At 37.8% G+C, this 13,366-nt stretch overlaps 1 protein-coding gene across 1 annotated transcript; it reads left to right on the top strand.

The window, feature by feature from the left end:
* The first annotated feature begins 1,134 nt into the window (after positions 1-1,134).
* LOC137090609 (angiopoietin-related protein 7) lies at positions 1,135-12,309 on the top strand. The gene is made up of 7 exons (XM_067454565.1): positions 1,135-1,210; positions 4,388-4,956; positions 9,465-9,699; positions 10,073-10,210; positions 10,295-10,511; positions 11,619-11,814; positions 11,910-12,309. Exons 2-7 carry the CDS (start codon positions 4,573-4,575, stop codon positions 12,054-12,056), a joined length of 1,317 nt encoding a protein of 438 aa, XP_067310666.1. The 5' UTR covers positions 1,135-1,210; positions 4,388-4,572; the 3' UTR covers positions 12,057-12,309.
* The last annotated feature ends 1,057 nt before the right edge of the window (positions 12,310-13,366 follow it).

Genomic DNA, 13,366 nt, shown 5'->3' with positions numbered 1-13,366 from the left:
ACATCCAGATTCTAAAGTGTGTGAGCTTTGCTCCTATATTTTTAAGTAAAATAAAACAAGTGTTAAATTAAATGTCTTAGAAAAATGCCAATTACTAATAATAAATAAACATAAAAAATGGTTTTAAGCAGTCATGCCAACGATAAAATCACACATTTAGATATTGGATATTTAGATTTATAATTAGGAAAAATCCAACATGATCCAGGTCAACTAACAATAAGTAAAAATACCAAGCATATATTTTACGGGCCGTATTCACCCACACTGCACAGTGAATGTAATCCTATTAGAGAAGATTTAGAGGATAAGATGTCTGTCAGCCCATAGTAACACATAGCACAATGTTTCCTACCAACAGTGAATGAGGGAGTGAGTGAGTGAGAGAAAGGGAGATATACATTCTTGCCACATTCCTAATGACAAGGAGATTTGCCTGTCTGGCAAAAGGTAACTTTTCTTATCTTATTTGTTCTTTTGATTATTTTTCATTTTGTGGTATTACACATTTTACTTTAGCCTTTGGAATTTCAGAATGCATGCTCACGAATGATGTGTGCATCTGTAAGGTTGCATCTGTTCTCACACATGACCGTGCAGTAATGTTGAAGGGCATGTTGTTCCTCTAATGATCTTTTAATGCACTTTGAGGGAAAAATGCTTGATTCATTCTACAAAAATGATGTTACAAACTTCACATCATTTATAAATATTCAGGAATCATCAATGTTCATAGAAAAATATTCGTCATTGATAAACAATATTTTCCAGTTCCTTACACCATGTACATTATTATTATCTATTGCACTTGCACCACGGGTTTTTACAACCTAACCTAACCATATTTTTGACATTTTTAGAGACTTACTAGCTTATTTTTTATGTTTTTAACCTATGACCTAATTTAAAAAAAAAAAAACAAAAAAACATATTAATAATTTGTTTAAATGTTTGTAAAGTCCCCCGGTCAATAATTTACAATGTCATAAATGTCTTCATTTAGTATTTATATAGGCCGATGAGGAACCATGAATATGCAAATTAGTCACCGCCTCACTCAATCACACAGCTCGGGAATGCATCGACGTCACTTTCCCGCCGGAACACCCTCAGCCAGGGCTGAGAGTGACAGAACACAGAAGAGCTGACTGGAGTTCATAGAGGAAAACTCGAGTAAAGCAAAGCAAACGATTATCCGTTTAAATTAAAGGTTAGGCTCGATATAGTATTTCTTACAACTTACCAAAGATTCAGTGATCCATCGATAATGACACGCAGCCAGGAATCTTGTTTCCCTGACATTTTTATGAGCCTGATTTTGACATGAATGTAATTGTCCTTCATCACATTTTTCGAGTAAATCCCGGATTATATGCAGATGAGTCATTGAAGCGTGCATGTGGCCGCTTGTCAAAAATGGAAAACAAAAGTTCTATTCAAATTATGAATATATTAATATATTCATAATTTGAATAGAACTTTTGTTTTCCATTTTATAGACCTATAAAAAATAATAATAATTAAGTTATATCGCACAAAGCGCACAAAGATCGTTCTATTTATAATCACTAAAAGCTGTCACTCATTCAATAAACGCAAAGTTTCGCAGTGAAGCTGGTATAATGAATCTCTTATTTTCACAATGTCTGGACTTACAGAGGATGGACGTGCGTGTTAACTGAACTCAGTGCCTGGACAAATACTCCAGCCGGCGGTGAGTGGATTCCAAATTCAACACCTATGATTGGCCAATTGCGTTGAAGAAATACACAAACATGTCTGTGATTGGCTACATTACTCACCGAGGCGAAAACATGTTGGAAATGTAATCATTTGATGAGAGCAACTACAGATACACACTGGATTTTTTGCTAGCTCCTTTTCGGATATAATATGCTATAATTACAAATTCGTACTGAGGATTACATACCCTAGACAAGCAGTTATGGGCAGCTTAATTCCCTCTAAAAGCAGCAGCAGCAGCAGGTGGCAGTGGTTTGAGTGAGAACGCTATTATCAACCGGAACAGCGATGTCCATGGAAAAGCCTCCACCTACCACCCATTGGGCCTGGGCCCAGGCCTGGTTTTGTATGTTTTCGCTGCATTCTGTAAACAGTGCTGCCTTTCGGCTAGCCGCTGACGGTGACGTCACATGCATTCCCTGATTCGGTCAAAAACGTACGCAACACAATGGCAAAATGGTTAAATTCTGCCATAGGCCTACATGTTCGAACCGGAAACTGATTCAGAAAAAGAGGAAGAGCGCATACAGGGTCGAAATATCAGAAACATCGGAAACACAGTAACTTAAAGGTGAACTATGTAGTATTTTTGCAGTAAAATATCCAAAAACCACTAGGCCGGTGTTATATATTTTGTTCAGTTGATACCTACAATATCCCAGAAGTTTCCAACTATTTGTAAATTGTGAGAAAATTGCTATTTTAACTAAGGACAGGGACGTTTCAACATTGCATTTGAGGGAGTCGCCTGTCAATTGCGTCATATCTGCGTGACCCTCGGTTTCGGCTTTTATTTCGCAGGAGCGCTTTACTCTTAGCAGTGTGAACAACTGAACGCACGGAGTAAAGTCATAACATCGTTTTGAACACACTTAAATGTATCTAATATGATAAACAGAGCTACATTACCTCAAAATCATAACCGGAAGAGCGGATCTGTGCAGGCGCCCGGCGAATGTGTCCCGTCCCGTCATTATAAAAGTCCCGGTATTCGCGAGGCGGGTATTTGTTTAACAATCGCTCCAGCAGCTTTGCTCAGGTCCATAACACTCGGTCCTGCTCTGCTTTAGACTACAGTAACGTTAATAACCGCATGCATGAATGTGATTTCTGCCCGAGTCCTATTTTCCACCGGCTGTGATGAGAAGACCACATCTCCCAAGATGATGCGCTCACACTTTGCGTCATCAAACTACGATTTGTTTTGAATAGGTGCCCTCCAGTGGACGGAAAGCTCCATAGTGCACCTTTAATTGATATGTTTAGCCTTTGGCTTGTTTACATTAACAGCTAATCATGTGTTGCTTATGTTACACAAACCTTGTTGGACGGTAATTATAGGTTAGATAGATCAGCCCCTGGTTTCTTAAGGATTGGAGTAATGATAGCAGATTTGAAAGAGGAGGGTATAGAACCAGAAGCAAGTGAACAATGGAACATTTTAGAAATGAATGTAGCCTAGATGGTAAACAGGCTTTGATTAAGTGAGTTGGCAAGGATCAAGCCAACAGGTATAGGCTTGAATTCCCGGATAGGACCCAGTATCTCCGCATCAGTTCGTAATAAAAAAAAGAAGAGAGACCAGAGTGTGGGGACACTTGAAAAACTGAGCAGCAGAAATTATAACGTGTTACTAGCAAGTATTTGTTGGTGAATATCTTTAATCTTAGACTCAAAAAAGTCATACAATTGTCACATAGTGTGGTAGAATATATGTCTGACGGCAGAGAATCCAGTGGTCAAATATTTTTTACCACAGAAAAAAAAAGAGATCTTGAATTTGTTTCTCTGGCTCCAATTAAATTAGAGTAATATATACAGATTTAGCTAGACAGTGCATCCTTATAAAGTTGGACATGTTCAGAAAGCATTTGTTTATGTACAGTGAGACCAGATTTGGCATGCAGACGCTCTAACCTACGACCTTTAGTTTTAAGTTGACGAAGTTCTGGGGTAAACCATGGAGCAGAATGAGTAAAAGAAACAGTCCGGGTTTTCACAGGTGCTTAAGCATCCAAAATCTTAGTTAGTTACTTGTTGTACACTGCAGTAATATAGATCGATATTAGCCATGATATAAAACATAGTAGGCTAGTGGTAAATCAATCAATCAATCAATCAATCAATCAATCAATCAATCAATCAATCAATCAATCAATCATCTTCATTTATATAGTGCTTTTACAATGACAATTGTTTCAAAGCAGCTTCACGGTGTTAGACAGGACAATATTACAACACAATTTGATTTCTCTGTACAGTCGTTCTGGGGAAAACATTGATGTTATCAGTGTTGCCAACTATTTTCCAAGGAAAGTAGCTAAAGCCTGCCCAAAAAGTCGCTAAATGTCGCTAGATGACGTCATGCACACATAATATATTAATGCTTCTTTGGTATTTCCATGGTATCACAAAATAAAACTGGAAATCGGGTAACATGGGTATGATGTCATTGATAGGTGATGCACTGATGCGCTCCATGTCCTGGTTAAAATTGATAATTTCTCTGGATTGAAACATTATTGAAAAATCTAAATACATTTTATTGTTGAAATTATGTAGTCTTTATGAATTGCATTTGTATGTATTTTTGTGTTAATGAGAGTCACAATTTACCTATTGATTCTTTTATTTCTTTACGCAGAATGCTGGGTGGCAATCTGTTTAGGATCTCAATTACTTCCCATCTACTCTGGAGAGGCCTAGTGGCAGCATTAAACCATGAGGAAATAAGCTTTACCAGTCTGAGAACCCAAACAGGTTTCAAGGTCTGATGAGGATTTCACTCTCTATTCCTCACTTTTCTGGAGACCTTTAGTCTTTTGCAGAATGAGGTTGTCTATGCTTTATGCTTTATTACTCTGGGCAGCATGGGCCCTTTTTCTTGTTGTCAAATCCAAAGATGCTGTTGAAGAGTCTAAATCCACAGACACTTCTCAGACTAACACGCATCGAGTTAGCAGTGGCCTAATGCAGTGTGGTGAATACAGCAATGAAGTGATGCCAAATGGACAGTGTCGTTTAATAGCCACATTACCCCAGCTGGAGGAACAGCGGTGTCCTGACATGTTCCGATGTACAGATGAGGTCTCCTACTGGCTGCGTGAGAATGAAGAACGCAAACAGCAGATGCAGGACCTGAAAGAGACCATCTCAGAGCTTCAAGAGGAGCTGAGGAATCACAGGCATCGCATCAAAGTGCTGGAGTTGCAAGTAAGAGCTACAGGCTTTTAGCATGTATAAGAAGCTCCTTCCTCTTTCCTTCATATATATTTCTCTGAAAAATGAAACAGGCCGCACTGCACCCAATGCCGATGGGTTCTAAAAACAGATTCTTCTGTTGGTTGGTTCTTGACACCCAGAGCCTTGACACCTAAGGGTCTATTCGTTCAGAATGCATTTTTCCATTTCACTGTGCTACTTTTCAATAGTTTGTCTAAGTAAACACATGCTAGATGGACACGTTTGACCATTGCGCTTCCTGCATCTCGCGTCTCTTGCAGAGTCTCGCGAATGACACGCCATTCAAAAAGGAGGTGCTCAAGTTAAAAGAAGTTCAACTTTTATAAAAAAGCGTCTCTACACTCCACACAACTCTAGTGTATGATATTGGTGTTATTTTTACATTTAACCTTCTTATTCTTGTTGCTTCCTAAAGTTGACTGTTATAGTTTATTGTAATGTTATCATTTTCGTTTTTGTGTTTTTTTAAATATTTTATATTATTAAAATTATTATCTGGTATTAAAGGCACAATATGTAAGATTTTTGAATTAAAATATCCAAAAACCACGAGAACAATGGTAAATATTTTGTTGACTTGTGAACTTAGTACATTATCCCAAATGTTTTCAAGAATGTTTAAATCCAAAAAAATAAGCAATTTTATCCAGGGGCGTGTTTTATTAGATAGGTGAGCAACTGTTTGGATACATTCATTGTCAAAAAAAAAAAAAAGTTGTTATATAGCTCAACACAGTTAGTCGTCTTGTTTAAATCTTGTTTTCTAGATTTACTGTGAGTACCATTCTTTTACCATGCCCAATATCAATCTATCTTACGGCAGTAGGCAACAAGTGTCTCACAGTAGCTAGAGCTTAGATCGGGCTCAAAAAAATCAAGCCCGACCCTACCGGAAACTGTGCACGTTGTGTCCGAGCCCGGCCCGGCCCACCACATTTACTGTGATTATGAGCCAGATTTAAACCCAGCCATTTTTAATACGTGGCCATTCTGACGAGAACTAACCTGTAATAAGCGAGGCGGACCGGTGTGACAGCTCAATAATCCGCAGGTGCGCGCTCATTAACTTTTAACTTTTTTTTTTTTTTTCATCTGATTATGATAAGTGCAAAGAGTCGGTCAGAAATTATTTTGGTGGTTATATTTTGTTTAATATTAAGTATTGTTTTGTAGAAAGCCTTTCTTAAAAATCTTAAATCAAAAAAATAAAATCTTAATCTGTATCTTAATTTTAAAAAAGGTTTCTTCGGCCAATTGCCTGGATTTAATAAATAAGAAGCAAGTATAGCAGACTATAATCGTGACATGAAGTGGAGTGCGTCTCATAAATAAACCAAAACTTAACAGGCTACTTCCCTCACACATATGAGAAATATTTGTATAGAAAGCTTCAAAATGTACACTTTTAAATGAAACGAAAATATTTAGTTAAGTAAAGTGCACTGTTCATGTGAGCAGCTCATGACTTTCTGTTCAGAATGCTGCGCTCCATCACTGCATGTGCTGTGGGTTTAAGGCACATTTTTAGACTTATCCTGACTTGTGCATCTTTGTAGCCTACACATTTTTGTAGTATTAGTAATTATTTGGCTAAAAATATATTATTTCTGATTATGGCATAGCTAATAAAGTAATGATTAAAAAAACACAAACACTCGATCAAAGGCCCCGCCCGAGGCCAGGAAATCTGCTAAGAAATCTTGGCCCGACTCGGGGCTCGGGCTCAGGCAGTGAATCTAGACTCTAATATTAGCCACCATGCAAACGTACAGAGTAGTATCATAACTTTCAACACACTCAGATGTATTTAATATTATATAACAGTGCTGCGTTACCCCACATACAGATGATCGAAAGAAGCGGAAGCAGTCGTCTGCGGCATAATAAAAGCTCAGTGAAATCGTCAACCTTTGCTGATTCCAATTGATCAAGGGCAAAGAGTTCGATTTAAACACATTTCAAGGGTTCTGCTAGTAGTGGGCACTTTTGCATTGTAAGTAATGACATGTATTCGAGTGAAGAGGACAGGGGGAAGTTAGCAAGGGAAGGGATTACAAAAATGGACTTAGCCCTATCCCAAATGGTACACTTCATGCACTTTCGGTCTTGTGGACTTACAATGGCTGCCACGTGCGCATATCCTTTGAGTCCACAATACCGTAGGGTGTCCCATTTGCCATTTTAGGTTTCAGAAGTCTGTCCGCAAGCACCCTTCAGAAGGGTGCCCTTTGTGGTTGATGTGCGCCCTCGATGCACACTTTTGCCGGACCTGCTCTGGTGCGAGCTCAACAGCAGATTTCTTCCGGACAGTCGATTTTAATATGAAGTCGTTTTAGTATAAAGCAGTGTTACATCACGAAAATGTGGACTCATTGGAAGTCCGCTAGTGTTTAGGGTGGCGCTTGAGATAGGGCCTTAAAACGCTTAAGGCCTTGTCCCAAATGGCACCCTAAACCCTCACGGTCTTCCTCTGAGTCTGCAGTTTCATGACGTAATGACGCTTTGACTGCCGGGTAGAAGTCCTCTGCGTAGCTCGCAAACTTGTGGGCTCAGCTGAAGTGCGCATTCGAGGGCACATAGCAGCCGCAAGGGGGGCGCTCACGAGCACCCTTCTTTAAGCTTAAATGACAAATGGGACACCCTACGGTCTTGTGGACTTAACGGACACGCACACGCAATGGCCCTGTCCCAAATGGCACACTTCATGTGCACTTAAGGTCTTGTGGACTTGGCCATTGTGTGTGCGACTTAGAGGAAGACCGTGAGGGTTTAAGGTGCCATTTGGGACAGGGCCTATGAATGCAGCACTCGTGTTAAACTATACAGTGACCGAGAAGGGACATGTTCAGTTTACTAAGTTTTGTCGTGACCATTACCTCATAAGAACATATGTTGTGGCCACAAAATCATTTTGTTGAGGTAACGACAGCCTGAAGTCCTGGCCTCGCGATCCTATGCTGAGGGAAAGAAATCCTTTTCCCATGGCCATGAGGTTAATGCATAAACAAACCTGTGTGACCATAGCAACCTGGAATTTTATAAAATTGAGATGATTACGTTTATTTTCATTCTTTATTTGCTAAGAAAAGTATCTTTATATCACATTAAGTATAAACAGCTGTGGTACACCTCTGTATTTTGCACTGCATCGTAGCCTTTCAGGAACCCAGAGACAAATGTTTTGGTAGTGCACTGTTTCTGTACTAATACCTCCTTAACCCTGATCAATTACTGGATTAGAGCTGGAACCTGTCCCACAGACACATGATCAGTAGTGAGCACATTGCCAACAATGCTTTTCATTCCTGTACAACAACTTACATGCATTTCTTATTGCTAGCAACACCAAACAATGTAGTTTCTGGTTGATATTAACTGTCTAGAGAATAGATAGAGATACATTGCAATGCAATAACACAAGTTTGTTTGGCCTTTATACTGAAGAGGAAATGACCCATTTTCTTTCATCATTCCCAGGTTGACTGTTAAAATAGATTTTAAGTAAAGAAGCTACTTTCTGGTCTACTATTTTCAAGTATTGTGGGTAATTTGTGGCTAAATGAACAATGTTACCATATTAAAGGGTTAGTTCACCCAAAAATTAAATTTCTTTCATTAATTACTCACCCTAATGTCGTTCCACACCCGTAAGACGCCCATTCATCCTCGGAACACAGTTTAAGATATTTTAGATTTAGTCCGAGAGGGCTTTCTGTCCTTTGAATGTAAGTGTATGCCCACTTGCTGTCCACGTCCAGAAGGTAATGAAAACATCATCAAAGTAGACCATATGTGACATTAGTTGGTTATTTAGACTCTTCTGAAACGTCGACAATACATTTTGGTCCATAAATAACAAAAAATACGACTTTATTCAGCATTGTCTTCTCTTCCGCATTTGTTTTCAAACCTCAAATAAAGATTCAAACGGTCGCGAATCAGCAGATTGATTCGTGATTCATATCGCCAATGTCACGTGATTTCAGCAGTTTGCCAGTTTGCCACATAGACACGCGATCCGAATCATGATTCACGGCTGTTTGAATCTTTATTTGAGAAACATGGAGGAGAAGACAATGCTGAATAAAGTTGTATTTTTTGTTATTTTTGGACCAAAATGTATTGTCAACGTTTCAGAAGAGTCTAAATAACCAACTGATGTCACATATGGACTACTTTGATGATGTTTTCATTACCTTCTGGACGTGGACAGCAAGTGGGAATACACTTACATTCAAAGGACAGAAAGCCCTCGGACTAAATCTAAAATATCTTAAACTGTGTTCCGAGGATACACGGGTATGGAACGACATTAGGGTGAGTAATTAATGAAAGAAATTTCATTTTTGGGTGAACTAACCCTTTAAGCTAATCTGTGTTAGTTTTACATTTGTTTTCCTGTGTCCAAACAAAAGATGAGCCGTGTCCTCAAAGTATACTGATTTTAGTTGCTGAATGCTATTTCTCTGTGCTGGCAGAGCGAGGAGAAGTACGGAATAAACTCGTCTTTAGAGCATCGCTTTCTCACGCTGCAGCAGATCTATGAAGAGGCCAATGCGCTGCTGCACATCCACGGATCACTCATCTATGACATGCAAACACAGATCCGCAACCTCACTATGATAGTAGAGCGCGTGAGGCGCAATCCTGGCTGTATGATCAATATCATCCGCACAAGTCCGCTTCTCAGCGCCCAAGATACCCTTCACCCAGGTCAGCAATATAGGTACTGAAGAGCTTACAGGGAAGTAACATTTCGAGAAAATCTTTATTAGCTCATTAAAGGGATATTTCACCCTGAAATGAAAATGACGTTTTCCAAACCTATATGAATTTCTGCTGAAAAGAAGATATTTTGAATAACTTCATAAAATGAAACAACACTGGACCACACTGACTTTTGTCGTATGGACAAAACAACCCCCCTCCCCTACACACAGAAAAATTGATGATGACAGAATTTGTCATATTTAGGTGAACAGTCCCTTTAACTGATGCATAGTTAAAAACAATATCACTGGCATCTCAGAACTCGGTACTGAAATATTTGGACATTTATAACAATACCTTGACTTTTTTCCCTCAGAGGTTCAGCATGTAAGAAACTGTCCAATCGACTGTGCATCACTGTACTACAATGGAGTCCACCGATCTGGGATTTTTACTGTTGTCCCCTCACTGGGATCGACTCCAGTGGAAGTTTATTGTGATATGGAGACTCAAGGTTTGGCCTTTTCTAATATAGACAAGTTAAATTATGAGCACTAGAGTCAGTTATTTGAGATTAAAGAATCATTCTTTGGACCAGGAGGTGGATGGACCATGTTTCAACGTCGACAGGATGGAAAGGTCAACTTTAACCGCAAATGGACTGAATACAGGGATGGCTTCGGAGATCTGCATGCAGAATTCTGGCTGGGAAATGACCACATCCATGACATCTCCAGCCAGGGAGAGTATTCTCTTCGCATTGACCTCGAGGACTGGAATGGCAAGCACAAACACGCACTGTACCAGAACTTCTGGTAAACATTTGGAAAGATATTTCTACTAAGAACACTTATTTTTGCATTTCAGTTGATAAAATAATTGAATAATATAAAATATTAGTACATTTAAATAAGAAAAATTTACAATTATTAATAATAATAAGGAAGCATATTTCTTTTTTACTTTTTCACAATTCACAATTTAGACTTTTTTTCCCCTTAGATACGCGAGTTTATATCTCACTATTCAGACTTTATAAACGCAAAATGCTGACTTTTTTTCTCACAATTCTAAATTTGTCACTCACAATTCTGACCTTTTCCGCTCAGATTACAGATATAAACTTAAGGTAATTGAGACTTTTTACTCACAAAAATATGAAATATGAAATATAAACTTATAATTAAAAAAGATAATTGTGACTCCAATTTTTTTTCTTGCTGTTGTGTTTAAATCTCAAAATTCGGACTTTGTTTTCTTGCAATTTCAGGTTTATATATTACAATTCAAAGGAAAAAAAAGGCAGAATTACGACATAAACTAGCAATTCTGAAGTTGTCTTCCCAATTGTGAGTTTATATCTTGCAGTTTGGACTTTATTTCTTGCAATTCAGAGTATATCCCCCGGTTTCACAGACAAGATTTAAGCCTAGTCCAAGACTAAAATGCATGTTTGAGCTGTTTTAACTGAAAGCATCCTGCACTGACATATCTTAAAATGTCCAACTTAAAATTGAGCTAAGGCCTAATCCTGACTTAATCTAAGCACTTTCTGAGAAACATGGCCTAAATCATGCAATTCTTTTTTCTTTTCTTTTTTTTATTGTGGGAAAAACAAGTTAGCAAATTCAAGAAAAAAAGTCACAATTACCTTTTTTATGCTTTATTCCACAGTGGACACAAGCTTCCATGATAAATAAATATTTTAAATAATTTTAATTCTATTTAATTATATAAAACATAAATTATTAATAGTAAATTATAATCATGTATGGATTATTTATACCTGGTCTAAAATACTGCATCATATTGTTGTAATTTCTTAAGTGTTCTTACAAGAAAATAAGGTCCTTACAGATGCTCTGACCAATGAGAGGCATTTTTGTAAACCTCAAGCAAAAATAAATGTCTTGCTTTGGCAGGGTTGAGAACGAGGACAACCACTACCGTCTCCATGTATCAGGATTCAGTGGCACAGTTGAGGACTCGTTTGGTTGGTACCATGACAAGCAAAGCTTCAGCACTCCAGACACAGGTGACATCTGTGCTGAGATATCTCACGGAGGCTGGTGGTACCATCAGTGCTTCTTTGCCAACCTCAATGGAGTGTATTATAAGGTCGTATAGAAATTTAGGACAAATAAAATCATTCCCAGATATAAAATATGAACCCAACTATCTTAACTATGGCCTGTGTTTATCTCGACCACCAGGGGGGGCGTTACTCTGCCAAAGGGAAGAATCTTCTGGGGCCTGATGGGATCGTGTGGTACTCATGGAAGGACTCAGATTACTACTCCTTGAAGAAGGTGAGCATGATGATCCGCCCACGGATATACAAGCCACGCCTCTCTCCATAACCCCGCTCTAGGCCTGTGCAAAACAATACTGCTGTGACATCATTGGGCCATTATTGATGCTCCATGGCGAAGCAGTTACGGAAAGTGTGGTTAAAGGGAAAGTCGCAACTGGATATTCAAGATGAACTATCCAAATTTCTCATTCTGGATAATCATGTCTCATAACGTCTTTGACATACTAAAGCAATGTAATGAAACTAAAATATGCAAATGTAATTATAGAACATGTATTACATTATCAATCATTTTTTACTAGCACAAAAAAAAAATTTAGATAATCATTAATTAATTATAAATAATTCAGAGATTAATATAATATTGGTACATACTTTGCATACAATGTTAATTGTATATTTACTTTGTTGGACAGAAATATTCAGAGGAAATGTTTTTAAGATACTGGGGACCAGTTGAAACAAACCCCTTAAGTTAAGAAAACATTTTTAAATTAATTCAGCTATTTTTTATGTAAAAATAAATATAATATTTGATAATTTATTATAACAAAAGAAATCAAATAATATATATATATATATATATATATATATATATATATATATATATATATATATATATATATATATATATATATATATATATATTAGTAATGATTGTAAGGATACTCTCAATCAGAATTTTCTCATCTTAAGAGGTTTTGTTGCAACCTGCTCCAGCAGTTTATGAGAACATTTGAGAAAGCTCTATTAATAGATATCCCACCACACATGGCACATGTAAATATTTTTGCTGTTAACGCCTCAATAATTCTGTATAATGTAGAGGTAACGGGTGTTCAAATAGTCCCAAAAATGTACATCCTTTTAATGCCTAAATGTATATTTTTCAATATTGTTTACATTTTGTAACTACTTTGGAAATGTATAAAAATGTCTTAGTTTTTGAAAAATGTCCTGCTATATTGTATACAGCTGACTTTCTGGTGTTCTTTAGAATACTTTACCATGAGATAAACATATCTGCTCCATCCACAACGACTCTTTCTGCCTATCACACACTAACAGGAAGGGTGGAACAGACCAGCAAATGAACATGGCACTGGAATAAAAGAAGGTATTGCACAGAATTTTTATCTCAGAAGAGAGACAAAATTAAGAGACTCCTTATGGTTGCCACCCCTTGTTTAAGGGAAGGAAACCGATTTGGGGGAGAGAATGGCTGTGTGTGAAGTCAGACACTTTAGAGCAGGACCTTGAATTTAGGGACACTGAATTTAGACATACTAATTTTCGCCCGCTAGTAGGGAAGTATGCGATTTCAGATGCAGCCAGTGTTTCCTTGCTTGAGGTCGC

Source organism: Pseudorasbora parva, chromosome 10 (genome assembly GCF_024679245.1).
Source record: "Pseudorasbora parva isolate DD20220531a chromosome 10, ASM2467924v1, whole genome shotgun sequence".
Classification (NCBI taxonomy): Eukaryota; Metazoa; Chordata; class Actinopteri; order Cypriniformes; family Gobionidae; genus Pseudorasbora; species Pseudorasbora parva.
Note: the sequence above shows the minus strand (reverse complement) of the source record. Positions and strands in the feature narration are given on the sequence as shown.